Here is a 20,078-nt window from a genome sequence, read left to right on the forward strand (position 1 = left end):
GAAATAGCTTGGACTGCTTATTTGCTCCGGAGTTGGAGGGTCTAACTAGGCCAAGACTAGGATTGCCACATCTGCATGGGATCACACTGCACAGCTATTAGGACACAACAGATGCTTTCTTTAGGATATTTTTCTGAAGCTGCAGCTCCTGGTCCTGCAAACCCGTGGCTAGAAAGCTCTGACAGCGCATCAGCCCTCACCCAGGCAACTGAGGAACAGCACATGAGGGTTTTGGCACTGACTCACACAAGTGGTATATGAGAGAGGGATATAACTTGTAGAGTGGCTTCTTGTAACAGGACTTGTAAATGGAATTACAACCAAAACCAGACAATCACAGGAAGCCAGTAAGTATGTATTCAAAGAGTATCACTATGCTCTCAAGGAAAAAAAAAATAAAAAAAAAATCAAAAGAAACTGATCACAAGGTGCTGCTTTTCCATCAGACTGTTAAAAGGACCTGAAATGCCACAGTGCATACACTGCAGGTATTAAGCATGAGGGAGGCAGGTGCTATAATAAAGATGCTAAGGAAGCAAAGTATTCTCTGGTTTGGAGAGAAAAGGTGAACGCACCATCTGGTCAACAAGTACTTGGGCTATTCCACAATAAAACCGTGTCCATGGGCTGTATACCAGAAATTGCAGGTTACTGCATTAGTATCTTAATTTCTCAGTGCTCAGAAGAGAGAAGCAGCCCAAACACAGCCCAAACTGTTTGGACAAGCACAATCGTTGGCAATGTGCTGGCACAATACTGACAAGAACCGACATAAGAATAGCATCAGAGAGGTGACAGACCACTATGCCTCAGGACTTTAACGGGCAGGAGGAAGAAGAGGGGAAGCTCTCTCCCATCCTCACTGCCACTCTGATACAAAACCCTGACCAGAAAACAGACACTAATCTACATCTCAGCCCTCTATTCATATGACAGCATGCTGAGGTTAGCTTAAAGGGAAAACAGAAAACTATGTACCAGCCAGCCTCCTATAAATGTTTAAAATAGCAACGCTATCATCACTTGTTTTTTTTCTTGAAGGTGAAGAGTGATATAAAGCTTAAAATTCACTGTTGAAGGATGAAAGGCTGAGAGGGAGACTCAGTCTTTCCTCAGCACAGAGAAGCACGAGTCTTCCTCAAGCAGGCAACCAGGGTTCACTTGTGCCCAATTACAGGCACTTACTAAAGCTTTTGCCCAAACAAAGAATTTAGAAGATTTGGTAGTTGGATTAAAAAAAAAACCAAACACTGGGTAACTAATGAACAGTTACATAATTACAGTAAAGACAAAGAATTTGAGCTTTAATATGACTTGAAAATAATAAAGTCAGATCCACAGCTCATGTGAGTGTGGCCTATGATTTTAGCCTGAAGTAACTTCCAAACACCTTGTCTTCATTGGCTGGGTTTGTTTCTTTAAGTTTAAGCTAGCTCACACAGGACAGCCAGGCTGAGGTAAAAGTATGCTTGTAACTCACTAAGAAAGCAAAACTATTTTTAGCAATGATGAAAAAAAAAAAAAAAAAAAGATACAATCAAGGAATCTTCCAGATTCTTCTGTAATACAGATAAGACATTGACAGATATCTATAAAACCCAGCTGGAATTCTGATATAAAAGAAGCTTATGTTAGATATCTTAGATATTCTAAATGAATTCTTATTTTCTTTTGTTTAAAGTTGTTTTCCTTTAGAAAAAAAAGCTTTAAAAATTTTTTAAAAACAAGAAAAAAAGAAAAATCATTGCCCAAAATTTTTTTCTGTAAAAAGAATTCTGAGAAAATGTTTTCAAAAAAGAATAAAATCTCTGTTGAAATTTTTCGTTCAGAATAGAATTTTATTTCTTGATCAGATGTAATAAATTTCTTTTTTCTTTCTTTTGGAATCCATGCTCTTTATTAGTTTTGCACCTCTATATCATAAACCAACCATTTTTTGGAAGCAGAATTAAAGAAGAATTGAAGAATTTGGAAGAGTTTTTCCAATTGAAGAAAGAATTCTTCCAATTGAAGAAAGAAGAATTTGGAAGAGAATTAAAGAAGTGAAGAGCTCCAACAGCAACCTTCTCTAACAAAAGCCTAGCAAAACCACCTTCCATAGCTCTAAAGGTATTCTAAACTACTTGGATAGTGTCGTCTCCAGTCTCTTGCCTCCCCTGTTTTGCAATTTCACTGTGTAACTGTCAACGTTTCTGTAAATTATATTAATTCCACTTGTTAGTATCACTGATTAATTCAGTAATACTTCTCAGGAAAAAAAAATTAAAATTGTACAAAATTAGATTGACATTAGACTGAAAGATATACTTTGAACGTACAGAGATGTGTTGACAGTAACACAAGACATCCTCTGGAAGACGGTGTAAGTACTATTATTTAGAGTACAGAACTATCTAAGCTCCTGTTTTCAGCTCTCCACTAAGGCTTGACAGAAAATAGGATCACCTCTTTATTCAGAATAGAAATCTGCAACATTTTATAATTAAAAGTATTATTTCTTATTGCAAGGGGACATAGTCCCTGTTCTTTGGTACCTCTCCTGATACAAGTTGTCAAATACAGTTCTGAAAATTAGGAACTCAAATTCATATTTATGTTCTTACGGTACAAGTGCTTTGCACCTAAGAAAACACAGGGCCCTTCATCTAGAGACGCCAACATCTATTTCTTAATTAGCGGCTTTCACAATCAAAACAAAAGCAAATCAAAACAAACATATGGGTGCCTAAAATTCAGAGTGATGTTTACAGTTCAATAATGCAGACCATGACTAACAGCTGTAATTTTCAGTCAACAATATTTTATTAAATGTTATTTAGTAACCCTATCAAAAACATTTGTGTAATCATGTAAAAGATAGGAAATTGGTTAATAAAATTCAACATAAAAGACACAGAATAAAATATCAGTATACACATTACCTTAGCATTCTCAAGTAGAACTTCATCTCTACCTAAGCCAGGTCCTATGACAACTGAGTGCAGTCGTGGTAACCACTTTTCCACCTCATGGACAGCATTGGGACTATCACTAAATGGAATTGGGAAAAAAAGACAAGTTTAAAAAGGCTTCATTTTAGTATTCTCAGAATCTGAGTTGAAGATGCAAGATAGAAAGAGGTATTTCCTATCTTGAGTATCAGGCAATTTTATCCTCCAAACTACCAAAAATCTGTGACCCAGGAAATATGGAATGGTTGTCCAAACAGCTAAAATGAAACATTTCTCTCTATTCACTCCTTAGGGGATACCACATAAAAATGAGGAGGCAAGTGCAAGTATCCACTATAGTTGGTACAAAATAAAAAAATAAAACCCAAGTAGGAAACCAACGATTCTTACAGTCTGCCACAATTCCCTATTTTAAGCTTCTTTGCAGAGATTACACCTTGGAGAGAGATCCACTATCTCACAGGTATATACTGCGGCTTGCTGGAAATGATGCAATTATTTATTATCCTGCATGGCAAAATGATAAATCTACTCATACGCTTTTTTGTCAGTTGCTTCATACGCATTTGTTCCAACTGAATTCCAGCCAAACTGTCCCCTTTCCCCAAAAGGCAACAAGAGAATCAAGCTATTCAGTAAGGGTATTATCTGCTTGTAACGCCTAAGATTTCTGTAGCATTCAGGTTTTGTCTACACTGGAAAAATGATGAGAAAATCCACTGCCAAATATAGCTGCCACAATACTGCATTCAGCCACTGACCAGAACTGTTTATTTTGTTCTGATCAGTTTTGTTGTGTAAATAGGTCAGAATATTTTGAAAGCACTGCCCAACAATGTCATTTAATCCTTACTGACAGTACCGAGGGAAAATGTAGCCTCCCTCCCTCCCCACTTCTGATATAAGCGATGACAATAAATTAACATTTTAACTGAAGCATGGGGGAATAAAGCTCCCTATAGGCTAAGCAAGGAAGTACTATTTGATAGTATTACTCAGAATATTTTGACCTTGCAATACTTCAACAAAGCTTTATTATTACAGATGAAAGCCCTTGCATGTTTTTCATAACCAACAGCTGTACTGATGGGACACACCACTTGGGAACAAGTGTTTAGCTCGCGTCTGGCAGAATCAGCAAATTCCACAACGATTTCTGCAAGTGCCAGGCAGGAGCCCAAAGCTTTTGCAGCTGCACCGAGCGACGCAGCCTGCTCAAGGCCGCAGGGATGCGGTGCCTCGTGCCTGGACGTGGCCCAGCGGCCCCTCCACTGACAATAGCTGCTTCAGAAATCCCCGGCTGCAGCCGCGCCAGCTCCCCAAAGACACCCTGTGCTGACACCACAAAACAGCTCTGTCAAAACAAGGCTGCTGGGTGGAAGCGATGACCCGCTGCAAAGGCAAGGGAGACAACGAACCACGTGAGGACATCGGTGTCCCTGGAGCAGTCCCCCGCTTAGCAAGCTGAAGTTGAATTTCCATTTGAACGATGCAGCTCCCTCCCTTCTCCTCTAACTCACAAGGAAACAGTAGTAGCTTGAGAATTGCCAAACAGCTCACTATTTTTTTTGTCCCTATACAACCACCTATCAGTTTATAATGGAGATACAGGCTGGAAATAAAAATGATTCAAGAAATATTTAAAGCACTATTAAAAAAAGCCAGTTCTTTTACATGTGGTAGGTTGAACATGTGAAAAACTGTCTGTGAACCGAACTGTAATAAAACGCCACCATATCTGAATGCAGACCACTTTTTTATTTACATGCTGAAACTGATTTTATCTCTAGAAGAGCAATATATACCTCAAATATATATATTTCTCAAATAAATATCTCATATCTATATATCATATAGTTATAAGAATATTGCTATATATATAAGGATGTTTGAATGGACTGGATTCAAAATACCTTTGGATAGAAGTCAAATACATTAAATAAATGTTCCATTAAACATAAGTTAAGAACAGAGCCATACATAGTACCATAACTGCTCTGCTCTTTTACATATATCTTATGCAAATAATCTCAAGGTAGAAAGTTTGCCAATTTATTTATATTCAGCATTGAAATAAGATAATTTTGTCTCCAACCCAATTGATAATGTGCACTCTTCAAAACAAAGCCAATCTCTTGGGAAATGAATAGTCCAACATTAAGCCACTGCTGCTCACTTTGCCTCTGGTAATAATAAAAACCTACTGTAGAGCTTTTCATCTTCAAAGCATTTTACAAACATTACGTTCACATAACTCCTCTGCAACTTCAAATCAAGAAGCAACCCAAGGCATATGAAGGGCCAAGAGATTTAAAATGGTGATAATGACTATTACATTGCCAAATCAGCTATAAAAACATGCTGAAAAATAACTAATGGATTTAGATTCTTCAAAAGGAAAGCAGAACAAATACTGCCTCAGAGAAGCATCATGCCAACTTCACTTTTAAGATACCTAATGTTCACAATGGCTGTGGTTATGCAGCTAAAGAAACCTTACAAATATCCTGTGTCTACAGCTTCTCTGAAGGTGGAAGGGCTATCGCATCATCTTATGGTTTATTCCCACACACAGACATCAAAGTAGTAACGTTTTAAAGCTGATAGGGTACAAATGATCAGCATGTAACTTTCTTCAGGAAGGGGTATCACCCTGAATGTTCCTGACCATGGGATTTAGCACAAAGACAGACACTCTTCTAGCACTTAACAGCTACAGTCTACACACAACATTTAAACATGCCCAGAAGAGTTCTCTGACACTGAGGGCAGCTGGCCTCTACACCCTCAGGCTTCCGAGCAGGTAACGCTCAAGCTGCCTATCAGGCCCAGTCCCTGGACCGTGGCGGGGCCTCAGCAGTGGAAGAAGTTGCTGGGAGAGGCTAGCTGGCACGGGCCAAAAACCTTGCCAAGGATCATTTGGATAATTTGACAGTACAAATAATCACGTTCGAGTACATGGGAATAAATATTCCTTGGCAGTGTTTAGTTTGTTACTACAGAAAAAGCCAGTGTGTATTCTTGTTTGCCTGTAGATCAAAAACAGAAAAAAAACCCGCCACAAAATACTTTGGAGGTACCAGCACAGAAAGCAAGTCAGGTCCTCAGCTGTTTGCTTTGTCCTACACTCACATAAATAACGTTGTTAACTTCCTTTGTCCCTTCATGCCAATTTCTCCATCTGATTACTAACCTGATTTCAAGCATCTCCATTTAATTATCGCCTCCACTGACCAACACATGCATATACAATTGAAATAGCACTGTAATTTTTTAAAACAAGTACGTAGAAAGGTATGAGGTATGAAGAAGACATCCCTTTGATGAAAGAGATGCAATCTTCAGGCTTTCACAGAAAGGGATCAAGTAAGCAAGAATCAGTATTGTCTTTAGAGATGCAGAGCTATATGATAAGTGACTTGGCTTTCTTCCAGAACAGGAATCACAAATGCAACACGCCTACTCTAAAGCGCAAAGCTAAGATTAATATAAAGAGGAGTCAGAAAACCTCTTGCAAGGCCACAAGAAAACAGCATTTGAACTTCTGAAAAGAGGGTAAAAACCTTTGAGAGAGACTTTGATTAATGAAAAGTCTGGGATTTCCCAAAATACAGCAAGCTTTTTTGGAAGGTGATGGGGCAAGAGACTGGGAAACAATCTGGCTTTCCCGTAATTTGAAAATACAAACTGCACCATGGACATACACAACAGGAGTAATTTGGGAAGCTGAATCCAAGCAGTAACACCTGTAAACATGGAGAGTGAACTACAATACCATTGTGCAGATGTGTGCTGCTGAAGATTCTGGTGACAGACCACAGTTGTAGATTTGCAGGGAATAAACAGATCTTCAAACAGCTATTTAACTTCCAGCTAACCACATGTTATCACATGTCATTCTGATGAAAATCTAGATTACAACAGCTCACTGCTGTTCAATCAAGCAACCAAACAACACCCCTCCAACCCCAAAAGCTTCCTCAAAGTCTTAGTTTGTCTGGAAAGCAACCGATAAAGCTCTGACTGCATACAGTAAAGAACTATTACAGGATAAACACGTAAATAATAACTGCAAGACAACAGAATCATTAATAAGGAAAACAAAGGAGCTTCTGTAACTCATCTCATTCCTGTGAAGTTTAGTAGGTCAGAAAGAGTCTAAAGCTAATGTCAACGATCATTCAATCAATTTTACACATCGTCCATTAGTCAAAGCAGATCTAAACAAATAAACAAGCATATAGAGAGTCTCACAGGGAGGCACACCATGAAAAAGGACCCCACAGATGTTTACCTGATCAACTTTCCTTGGCTATTAGTGAGAGGTAGAGGAGAGAGACAAAGCTTTGCTCAGTGGAGGCTGAGAAGACTGCGATCTCATGGGAAGACAGACACAACAGCTTTAGCGCTTGCCTTCCTTGAAGCCCCATGTAGACAGGGCCAAGGTATGGTGTTCAGCATCTTGCATGATTATCTTTTTGCTCTTTTTCTGCCTCCAAAACACATTGAGAGAAGTACTTTCCGTGGCAAAAGCTACAAAGATTCTTCAAATTAAACAGCACTGAGTCTCTGAAATGGTGAGGACAAATTTTCTTACCGAATTATTACTAGCTTTAGATAACTTCTGCCAAGTTAAAATCAATACACCCTGAAAAAATTCCTCTTGTTTTGCCACCTCAATTATTTTTGCATACAAGAACAGTACTGGTTTGGTTATGGTGCTTATAGCCGTAATCGCTGGATTCAGTACTGCACAGTTTCACTGTTGCCTCTTATCTTAATGCACAACCCCACAGCCTCTTATAATACCTTTTAGTTTTTAAAAGCTAGTAAAGAAAATAAAAACTTTAAGTCAAGCTTTTTGCTCTTCAGGACTTTTCTGTATTTCACTACCACACAATAAAAATTGACGTAAAACACAGTTCTGTATATCTTCATCTTGGTGGAAGCTTGATGTAACAACCTTTCCAAAAACAACAAAGAGCCTGAAAAAAACATGGTGGCTACTGCCCTAAGATCACCCGCAGCTTCTAAACATCCTCCAGAGCAATTTGTAACAGATACTTGACAGGTGCCATCTGCTTGAAAGTCTATTCTAGGCTGGTCACTGTCCGGAGTGGGACGACACTTGACAGTTAGGACTTGAAACGCAACTCCTCTCTCCAGCCCCCAAAACAAAGAAAATTTTGCTGTACACTGCATTTTATTCAAAGACTGGCTTTCACCAAATGATCAAAAGCCACCAAGACAATAGCTTTAAATGATCACAGAAAGCTCTAAACACAGCAGCTTTCCTCATTCAGGATGAACGACAGTTACTGTCGTTGCTTTTTAGAGGAGGGAAAGGAACAACGGTGATAAGGTGCAGTCTTGTCAAATTTTACATTGAAACAGGAAAATGTGAAGTCAGCATGGGTGTAACCAGGAGCTACGAAAATAGTAGGTAAGCATGAATAACAGTGCAGACAGGAGGCAGAGGTACCGCAGCTCTTCACATGTGTTTTAGGCAGAGCTGGAACCACCTTAGTAATCAGAGATGTGGCTTGGACGTCACAAAATGCCAATCAGTGGGACCTCCTGCTAGAGAAGGACACGAGACACAACCAAGACTGCCGTCACCTTATCAACTATACGGCTCCTCGTTGGAGAGCATATTTTTCAAATTCTGCTCATTATCTGTGCACGCTTGGTGTGACTGAGGCAACTTCAAATGCTTTAAAATGTACCGTTGCAAAAGTGTTATGTAAACTCAGACAAAGCCACTTTAAGTGGGCAGTTTCAAAAGCCAACCTAGAGTCTTATCTTCAAAGATGGGAAAAGTCTCTGATCTGAGGATGAAAGAGGTTCGGTTTTGTTTGTCCAAGCACTGCAGGTAATTATATTAATGTGAATCAAATGTTAGACCTGCTGACATTTAGATCCTGTCATGTTATACAGTACATCAAAAGAGCGAAAGACGGGACAAATGCGTAGCTCTAGAATTTAAGTAGTTATCTCAGAAAGCTAATTATTAACTATTGTGGTAAACTTTGGGTGAGGTCATTATCGGAAACTGGGTAAATAAGATAGGGAGAGAGATTATTATGGAAAGGTTAGGTCAAAGGAATTAAAGGGAAAAACTGAACAGTGCAAAAATGTTTGAGCATAAAATTAAACTAATTCTATATTCCAAGAGTAGCTGTATTTGTCAATGTTCAAATCATCATTCTTGTAAATTAACTCAAAATTTCCAGAAGCCCAAAGGCTTGAGGCAGCATTTTTCAGCCCCATGAACAGAACTGGAAATAACAACTTATTCTAGAAAAGCCCATTGATCCCATTATCAGCTCATGGGTCTCTCACCAAGCACCTAAGTCAGGCAGAGCAAATCTCAGTGACAACACAGTGGCATGAAGTTGGCTGGATGCAATTAGAGACCAAAGAGAGTTATATTTAGTAAATTAAGATTAGTGTATTAGAATGCCCCCCAAAATTTTACAAGACAAAATGGTCATTTTCACCCACCAGGCTGTTGAAAGATCCTTATATAGTGTTTAATCTGCAAATGCTGGGTAGACAATAGTTATTTGCCTGCTACAATCTGATTAAATGACGGAGAAGAAAATGAAACAAAAAGAAAAACAAAGACCCTAATGAGAGAGGGATTGAATACTATTCAAATCAAGTGTTCCTTTTCAGCCATTAAGTAAGTTCATTTAGACACCAGAAGTGAACCTGGTAGGCTTCATCTGAATATTAACACCACAGCAGCAAGAACAGCAATCCATCAGCCAGGAGAAGCACTGGTGTCACAGGTTCAGAGCAAGAGACTGCTCTAAATATGCAGATACCACAGTCTTTACTTGGTATCCATATTCCATATACTTGGCTCCATATTCTACCTTCAAGGTAGCAAGACTGTGAATGACCTATTGAGGTATGCATTTAGAAAAAAATGCCATATTTACCATATCATGTTTCTCATATCATAATAATGATGTCAAAACCCAAAATGTATTGCACAGCTGCTACTTGGACACCAAAGACTCTCATTTAGGTATCAGATCTTCTGTTTCACTAGGCATTGGGCAGGAGTGTTGTCAACACACTACAGGCATCAGAGCCAATAACAACCTCTTTAATAATGAACCCAAGCACATTATACAAATGGGGTCACTTTTCTCACGCAGAGTCTCTCACATCCTGTGAGAAAGAGCCCCAAAGGAGAAAAAGCTATTGCTTGACTCTATTTTCTGAGCTTTCGCACACACACATAACAGCACTGAAGGTCGACCTTATTATCCAGCCTTGTAAAGATACCACAGGTATCAACACAATCATTTTACAACCTGCATTTTACAACCTTCAATGCAGTGGTAGTATGTTTTGATCTCAATCACATTACCAATGTGTGTTATGACAATCCCCCAAAAAAGTACGATAACCAAATGTCTTGACTTCGTATTTTCAGAGTTTGTGGAAGTGGTCATGACCTATTAATACTTCCTGTTAGCTGACTTGGTAATATTCTGTCAAATATTCTTCCGAATGGACTGCAATCAACCAAAACCTGTGACTTCAAAAGTGACAGAATGAAGTTGAGATGACACTGTAATTTCCCTCAGAATGAAACAGACTTAAAACATCCCTAGAAAAACTAATGCACCTTTTTTTTTTTTAATGTTAAAACCAATAAAGTGAAAAGCTTTTATCATGTTGGTATCCCTCTCTGGTTTACATTCAACTCTTAAGGCACAGATGATATTTGAATCAATACCCAGAAGGCTAGAGTACTTCAAATCAGCTGTGGACACATGAGAAGACAGAACAAGCCTCAGTCTAAATATGTGTTTTGCTGATTGTCAGCTGGAAAAAGAAGAATGAGACCCTAAAAGCTTCAAATAGTAATCATAATAATAATAATAAAAGAAAAAACAAATCCCAGGCATGCCTGCCTTCACTCAAACTCAAGAAAGATTAAATAACAAAGAAATCTAATCCTGGTGTCAAATCACAGCAGTATGGCAAGTGTTCATAAGGATGAATTTGGCCAGGACCTAACTGGAGTGAAACACTCCTACACATGTATACATCTCTTTCTGACGTATCAGAAAGCAGCAAGAACAGTGGCACTCCCTGCAGTGATGCTAAAAATCTTTGGCTCCTTCTCACATTTTGAGGAGGTGGCAAAACCTGTGTTAGTATCACCTGGGATAAGGACCTCTGCAACAACGGGGAGGAAAGGGACTATAGTATGGGGTGAATACACCTCCCATTTATTATTCACTCTGTAGCATACAGCAAAGCAGCAGCAGCTTTTTGCTGAGAAAGCTGGGCACAGGGAAGAGGTCCATAAACAAGTTTTGTCCCTGGCACTGCATGATAGGATTAGAAACAGTTCAAGTATACTTCTCTGAGTCAGCACATACAAACTGACCTTTATCTCTCCCTAAGTACTTCGGGGGGGGGGGGGGGAAACCCCAACAAAAACTTTCTCATGTGATTCCTAGCTAGGCTGCTGTCTAAATGAGGTTTGGGAGGAAGATCACAAAGTTTATGCCTGCATCTTCTCTGCAGGTATAATAGGGATTGAGCAGACAAGTCAAGGGAGGTATGTTTTTGGTAATCGGAGCAATCTGTGCTTTCTCCTTGACTTTCCATGGTGACAAGAATTCTTACACTTCTTCCAGCAGCTGATTCAGAAAAGAGGTTAGTCCCACGTTACACGGAAGCGTTTAATAGCTACCCTTAGCTAACACAACTAAAAGGTATGAGCTTCCTCCCACAAAGAACCAATGTTTTTGAATCTCCTCTCCACATAATGGATTAGAAAGGGCCAAAAAACTTAAGATTGTTTCTGGGCTTTCTTTAAGAGATTTGGCACTGGTTAAAAGTGTTGAAATAACTTATCAGGAGCTCTCTATCTATGATTCACTTTCATGATTTCTTCAAATGATCAAAACATAGACAAAATCCAATAAAACTAGGTAAAATATGTTCCAGCATCCCTAATCTAAGCTAAGCTTCTTCATTAGCAGTAACTGGCCTCAACACACAGGCCAGCCTCATGAGAGTTTTCTCCCCAATTATTTTTATTTCGAACTGAAAAGAATAATCTTTTTCAAAATCCAAACCAAAACTTGAACTCTGCAATTAACTATAAGACTTTCAGTAATTCTGGCAATCTTTCCTAGTCCATACAGACCCATAGATACAACCGGCTGGGAGGAAGGTATTAGTTCTAAATCCATACCTAGTTCAAGGGTGACTTATTTGGAGATAATGGAAAATTACATGACTTCTTCAGAACCACAAGAAATTAATGACCTGACATCTCATTCTGCTTCTCTGATAAAACTCTGGAGATCAAGGAGTATATTGACTGTTGACTTTATAACTTGTCTGACAACCAGGTGAGAAGCGGGCTACTCACTAGTATCTTGATCTTTCCTGGCCTACAGAGAATGAAAAACTCTGTAAGATTATGAAAAAGTCCTTGCAAGAGGGGAATCTAACACAATACATTTATTCTCTTTTCTTTTAAAGTATAACCAGGTGGGTTCATATAGCTCATTTAACTCTGATCACTTGCCTATGAAGACAGGATAAGCTAACCCAACACAAGTATCCAAGAAGTCTATTCAACCTGACCTGAGCCAAGGAATTAACATGGAGAATATAAAAAAAGTCCCTGAAAACTGTTCTCTAGAAAGTTCCCAACACTAATGCAAGAAAGTGTGTATACGTCTACAGCAGAAATCCACGCAGGAAACGCCTGCAATAAAACTTAATAAAATGCAAAAGCTAAGTTTTACCTTGTCTGTATTTCTGTAGAGTTTACAGTAGGAGCAGGTTAGCTGAGAAAACAGAAAAATGTAGCACAAACCGGGGCTAGTGGTCACAAGAGCAAGGCAGCTGTGACCAAGACTCAGTATACTCCACTATTCAAAAGACCCCGACTTCTGCAATACACACTTTTTACTTCTCCACAGGAAAGCAAAAAGCCAGTCAGCAAAAATACTGAACTGGTTAGCTGGTCAGTTTTTAATTAATACTTTCATTAATACCAAATCATCATGGAAGGGGCCATAATGCATTTGACAGAACTCCTGAATAAAAAGGAAAAGCTACTATTGATAATATTGACTATTCATGGCCCCTAGACACCCAGCTATCATTATGCAGCTCAGGTGGTGAGGACGCACAGAGCCAAGTGTTGAAGCTTCGTCTTTCCAGATCCCAGGCTGCCATGTGCAGTCCCAGCTCTCTTACCTTCACTCACAGAATAGAGAATGAAGTCGCAAGAGAAAAACCACAGAGAAAGTTGAGTTATGGGTGTCCCCAGCTTGGGATGTTACATCGAAAGGAATCCCAGGATGGCGTGCAGCTGGGGCCACATGGAATTGCGCTGGCAATGCTGCAAGATGGATGCCCATTTTCATAACCCTCCTTCTGCAATCCTACTCAATCTTTCTCACATAACATTCCTCGCATCCTTGAAGTGACAGACATTTGCCAAGGACCTGAAATGCAACAGTGCAACTTCTAGCTCTCACATACCTTCCCTAGTCATGCTGTCAAAGATCCGCAACGGCAGCTGTAACGAGCCAGAAGAGCCCTTGCGTTCAGGGGGCAGCGGGAAAAAAAAGAGCATGTTCTTCCCTTGAGGTGATCCCCTGTGAGGTGAAGGCAGTAGGGAAAGGTAGCGGCAGCCAAGTCGCAGAGGAGATGATAAAATGTCAGACTCTTGGCAGTACAAAATGGCAGCTGAACCCTGGCGAAATGCCAAGCTGTTCAAACAGTGAATTGAGGAGTACACAGGGCCATAATTATGATTAGCATAATAAGAGAGTGGTACAACAGCTACCTAGTTACTCTGAAGGGTCATGGAGAAATCATAACAAAGCAAAGTTTTAAGGAGACACACAAAAGAAAACAATGACGTAGCTGCTCGGTGGGTTTTACCCGGAGGTTCTTCCATGCATGAAGTGCGGCCTGGGAGAAAGTACAAAGACTGTTTAAGAGATCAGGCTCTGAATCAAGAGCGGCCAGCCGTGCCTGCAGAACTCAAACGGCTCCACAACATATAAAAGATCATATGAAAAGTGTGACACTGAAGACAAAGGACCTTACGAGGAAAAATAGGCTGTTTGTGTAAATTTGAATAAAACCTGGGCTCAATAGAGTCAGTCAAGATTTCTTCCTTTCTAACCAGAAAATATTGTTTTCTCTTTTCCTCAAATGAACCAGAAGAGATAAAAATATGAGAAAATTTAACAAACAAAATATGAACATTCTGATATTTCCATTTTTTCATTTTGAATGTCATATAAACAATATTTACAGATCCATTGCTTCATGCAATTAGCCAGCTGTCTGGGTGAAATTAATCAGAGTTGTAATAAAAGTATTAAACATTGAGTTTCAGACTTAAAGCTATATGGATATGAAAATTGCTAGATTCACTGTGCTTTGTACATCTGGAGGAATTTATAGAGAGGGCTGAAGTTTCAAATCAAAAGTTCTCTTTGCGAACAGAAAGATCAGAGTTTTCAATGAGATCCGAATTCCACAGAAGACACTGAGAATCTGTGTATAAAAAAAAATATCCTTATTTAGTAGGCACAATCTGGTCCTCCATGAACAGAAATTTTACTGTTTACACATTGTCACCTCCCTTTTTCTCCAAGCTGCTTCTGTTTCTCCTATTAACCTTCTCCATTACCACAGACATCAAGAACCCTGTGTATATAAAAAATGCTTCTCCCAAGGCAAGGTCAATTCCTTCCCATACAAGACAACCATATGCTGTATCCTGAGTGTCATCCATCAAGACAACCTAAGTTACAAGCTAATACTGCCATTAAGATTCTCCATCTCATTTGTTATCATATGATATCATCTGAACATCAACTGAAGATGTGCCTTCTGGATTTTAGAGGCTAATGCAGTTGGACTGATAAAAACTTTACACCTGTATCTTCCCCTCGCTTTCAAACATCATTTTTTCCCTGTCTAAAATCCACAAAGTCATGAGTTTCTTCTATCTTTGAAAAACAAACAAACAAACAACACAACCCTCGATATCTGTCTAACTGACTGCTCTCTAAGAACCCCTCTCTACACTGACAGGAATGAAACCCACCTTTAGAATGTGGTTAGAACTTACAGCTTCCAATTGCAGGCATCCCCTGCAGGATCTCCCCACAGGGAGATCATATTTTTCTCCTCAGACACCAAAATATTTCTACTGTCATAAATCCTTCCTGACAGCAGTATCTAACAAACATGATTGTAAATTATACTTTTTCTAGCTTAATCACAGCTTTGCTATGTACACCAACAGACTTTGACACGTACTGGTGCAAGCTAAGCTCAGGGACATATACCTAAGGCACACATATTAATTCTCACTTGCAGTGGTCATTGTAAACCATCATAACACCTAATTGAAACAATTTATCCTGTAAAAGTTCACCAATCAGTAACATATTTCAGAACACAAATTCAAGGAAGCACACACTGATTTTCCCCAATTAGGACAGCTGCTTATTAAACTTCTCATCTTCTTGTTAATAAACCCTGTAGTTTAGATCATTTTAGAACATTCATTTATTCCCAGGAATAGGCGTGTAGCTAATGCAACATACTCACGAAGAAAAATGAGAATCAGCATCTCTCTCGCCCAGTAATTTTGCGTAAATGACTATACACACAGTAGTGAGAGGAAAAAAGATACACTACTGTTAAATACTATTAGGACTGAAGAAGCAAGACAACATACTCTATTTGCCTTTCAAATACAGATTCTAAAATGCTGACTTGTAGTGAATCTTAGTTCTGGATTTTGCTACTGTTCACAGTTAAATGCATTACAATCACAGAACACATCAGCAAGTAGCAGAAAGCAAGGTCTTTGCTTTTTAAAAATTTGTACTTTGATAGTAATGAAAAAAATTCACAACTGATTGTTCTATATTAAATATCTAACTGTTTGTAATGAAAGGACAAACCCAGGAGTTTTTGCAATCTCCAGCTCACCCATCCTGTAACTCAAAAAAAGAAATAATGCAAACTAATCAACTGTCAAACTGAAATGTTCGAACTAGTAATCCTGACTTGCTCATTTAAACAAAAGATAAGTCACTTACAGAACTGGATGAACAATCAGCTCTGGACTATATGATTTGATTACTGTTGCTGCATCTTTGGTACAAAACACATGGGATAAATCTGCACCCTAAAAAAGAAAATTTGTAAACAAAATTATCAAATTTATACTTAATAGTAACTTTATCATTCCAAAGTTTACTTACTGAATAATTCACCTAAATTCTTGCTTCTCGGTAGTTAAAGCAAACTTTATTTTTTTTTTTCTATTTTGGCTTATACTACCATGCAATGTTTTGGAGAAATTTTTCTGTATCTAACTTCCAACAGAATTTTTTGCTGTTTCTCACCGATAGGATGACTGAAAACACAGATCTTGAGCCTTTACTCACTTGAGAAATGTTTCTCATTTGCAGATGAGCAAAGACTAAAATGTCACACATACAATTAGAAAGGCAAAAGAACACAGTTGAACAAGAGTCAAGCTACATTAGAGGAAAAAATAATACTTGCAAAACATAGCTATGGCAATCTGTGAGTACGTTTCCAGTCCTACCATTTTTACTCAATGGGCCAAATCCGTACCAGAGAAAGGCGGCACAATTTCAACAATACCCCTTAAGTTAAATAAACATTAAAGATGAGGAGTTTAGCCTTAAGCTTCTGTTATCAACTCAACAAAAACAGACATATATATAAAAATTACATAAGCAGTGACCAGAAAGCCTGATCTTGTATGTCTTGCATATTGAAATTTCCCAAGGTTAAGAAAGCATCTCCTCTGCTTCACTACTATACATTTAACATTTCAAGCTACTAAGCAATGCAGATACTTGATCCTACGGCTCTTTATGTGCAGATGTAATGATCTGAGACCAAGTGACTTCAATAGGGGACCTCCTAGTATGCTACTGTATCTGCACATACTGAACAGAAAGCTGAGTGGCCTTAATATCTTATATAAGAACATTAAATAATATCATTTCAGTTTTAAATCCTTGAGGGACTGCATCTGGGGGTGGGTGGTGCTGTCTGTGCGCGTGTGTGTGCATGCGTGTGTGCATGTAAGTACCTGGATGGTTACATACTTATTGAAACAAATCTTCAAAAAGAAAAACATACACAATGAACTGAATGTACTGACACACTATATATAGAGCACCGAAAAGTACATGTATTATGTACGCATGATTTGTTTACATTTGGCTTATCACCACTGTATCTATGTAGTCTGCAGTAAATGTATTTTTAGCGAGTTAATATGTCACTAAAATAAGGAAGTTCACACTTCTAGGAAAAAAAAGCTTAGAAAATACTTCTGCTAAAGATTATAATGTAAATAAAATGTGCTATTAAAAATTACATTAAATTCAACCAACAATCTTTAGACTTATAGCACATAAGAGTTTTACTAGCCTAAAGCTGTAAGATTTGAAAGAAAGTTACTTCATTCAACACACTTATCAGGTCCACAAAAAATTTCTGAAGAACTGACTGCAGCATTGAAAACATAACTTTAAACATTGATCTAAAGTTATTTTATTGTTCACTTTTGGAGAAAATATTTCATCAAGTTTTCAAATTTCCTATCCAAGTCTCTGATAAAACAGTTTTGCCTCTGAAATTTTCCATTTTTTGACAGAGAAATTAATAATTACCTTATACAGAGAAAATATTTACAGAAACATAGCAAATGACACATATTTACAAAGTATTTCTACAAATCCAGGACTAAGGATTTTCTTTTGTTAAATAGAAGACCTTCTAGAACTCAAATTTCATGTGCAGCACAGAACGAATGCTTTTAAAAAATGGCGCTCAGCCAATATAAATGATGAAAAGTTCATTTTGGATTGGTATAGAAGAACACGTACCACTTTGAGAGCTGTAATTGCAGCAAAATACGGTGCTCCAGTGTATCTAGAATGAAATACAATTTAGGTTAGGAAACACAGTCATGAGATTAGGTCATCTGGAAATCAGCCTGCCATAATGAAGTCCCAAATTCAAGAGCAAATTTTAAAAAAAGCTTTCTCTTTTGTTTGCTGTAAAAGACAGATAAAATCTTGCTACACTGAAGCAAATCTCAAATCTTGCTTTGATTTCAAAGGCACAGGATTTCACCTTAGCCACCTGATCCTTTCATAGAAATATTTATAAAGATCATGCCATAAAAAGGCAAACTCTTCTCAGACAACCAACTTAAAAGTTTATAGAGACAAACAAAAAAACCAAGAGTCAGAGCACTGTTTGCAAGCCAAATCTGGGATCTGTGACCTGGATCAATCCCATCTGGTTTTAGACGCTTAACTAAAGTGCCTAAACTGTGATTCCGGTTGCCCTAAATTCTTATTATGAAGACTGAAGACAGAGATATGGATGCAGTCACCCTCCAGAGATGCCTACTTCCGCCAAAAGGTAAGAACCTAAGCGCATTAGACAAACAGGAAAACTCCTGGCTAATCAACCCAGCTATGAGACAGCACCTTTTTGCTCTTTATAGAATGTTTATTAATGGCAGATGTCCAACAGCAGATCTCTTTTACAGGAGAATGGTGCCATCTCTACCAAAAGGGGAAAATGAAAAACAGGAGGGTGTCATGGCTCATTCAAAGTATTGACCACATTCAGTAATCTGCACAAGAAAAGAATAGAGCCTGTTTTATTTCTAGGTCAGTACAGCATTTAACTGATTTATGCTGTATCTCTTTTTTTCCCTGAAACATGCTATTTCTATTACTCCAGAACATAAAACAAGGTATTGACAGAATCTAGTAAACACCACGATTTATCAAAATAAAAAGTGTGCAGTAAGAAAATATTCTATTCCTGATTTAAGAGACCCAGTTCCCAAGATACCAAAATACAAAAAAATAATCAGATGTGCCACTGTCTTACTCCATTCTACTTATTCTATAATTTTATCGTGTAATGGGAAAAGACTAACGCTGAGAGCAGAGAGTTCGGTAGTCAAAAAAGACAGAGAAGGTAGACACAGACACAAACAGCGTTCTAAGTTTCAACCATATTCACTACCAAAATTTTGCAACACAACTGCAGGGAAACATGTTCTTTCATAAGTATGCATGGTCATGATGATGGACTAGTACAGCGCTCTGGAAAATACTCATGTTTTAAACGTAAGGTGAGTCTGAATGGCTTCTACAAGTATTTATAACATCCTCAAACTCTCTCAGAAACAAAAATCAAATTTCTGTTTAACTTACTCTTGACATCCTCCAACAATGCCTATACGTCCATCTTGACCTTTATGCCTTTTCCCTGTTAGAGGAGGGATAACATTGCGCACCAGTTGAAAAATATTCTCCATATCCTTTAGAGAGTGCGTTCTGTGCAGTGAAAAAGATCTCTCTATAACTGAAAAGAAGAAAATAAGTGTTACTTTGAAGTATGTTCTTTCTTAAACTACCATCAGCATTTCTTTTAAGCACTCATAAACACTAATAAAATCACTCAAAGATATACAAAGTGACATACTTGTAAAAACCAAATGCTTTCTCACTTAAAGGCCTTTAAAACAGTGAGTAACTAGGGAAGGTGATCATTTTAAAAATGAATTTAGGGTCTGATGCAGAGACTATTCCCACCGACTGCTCACAGTCCTAATTTAGAGCTCAGGTACAGAAAGAAACAACAGCCCAGAATAGTTATATGAACATTTTGTAACCAGAAATATCTTCTTAGTTCAGCCTGAAATCACTTCCATAATTAAGCTCAACTGAAATAGGTACACTTAGTAAGGTCTAAACACATCCAGGCACAGAGCAAGCACAGAGCAACTAAAACCACATTTTAAATGTACACCCTGTCTTATTTTTTACTTCCCCTTAAAGACTTCCACCTCTTAGCAGAATCAGGGCCCATCTCACTGCTTTTGTTTTGGCAGGTGGTTACAAAGCATAACGAAAATCTTTCTGCAAAACTGTAATCCAATGCACCAGATGCAAACATTACAAATATCAGGCAAAGATAATTTTTAGCTATAATACAACTACAGGTTTCTGATGCAAAGCTACA

General features: G+C 38.2%; 1 protein-coding gene across 5 annotated transcripts in view; it reads right to left on the bottom strand.

Moving 5' to 3' along the window:
- The window catches only part of NAXD (NAD(P)HX dehydratase), a 53,362-nt gene that overhangs the window by 26,166 nt on the left and 7,118 nt on the right, over nt 1–20,078 (bottom strand). For all 5 annotated transcript variants that reach the window (XR_012778861.1, XM_075525777.1, XM_075525798.1 and 2 more), the window contains 4 exons: nt 19,268–19,418; nt 17,915–17,960; nt 16,082–16,170; nt 2,922–3,030 (listed from right to left, as the gene is read on the bottom strand). Coding sequence is in view for 4 of the 5 variants with exons in the window: in XM_075525777.1 (XP_075381892.1) it covers nt 2,922–3,030; nt 16,082–16,170; nt 17,915–17,960; nt 19,268–19,418 (395 nt within the window). In the remaining variant the exon portion in view is untranslated. The remainder of the gene's footprint in view (nt 1–2,921; nt 3,031–16,081; nt 16,171–17,914; nt 17,961–19,267; nt 19,419–20,078) is intronic.

This window comes from Mycteria americana, chromosome 1 (genome assembly GCF_035582795.1).
Source record: "Mycteria americana isolate JAX WOST 10 ecotype Jacksonville Zoo and Gardens chromosome 1, USCA_MyAme_1.0, whole genome shotgun sequence".
NCBI lineage: Eukaryota > Metazoa > Chordata > Aves > Ciconiiformes > Ciconiidae > Mycteria > Mycteria americana.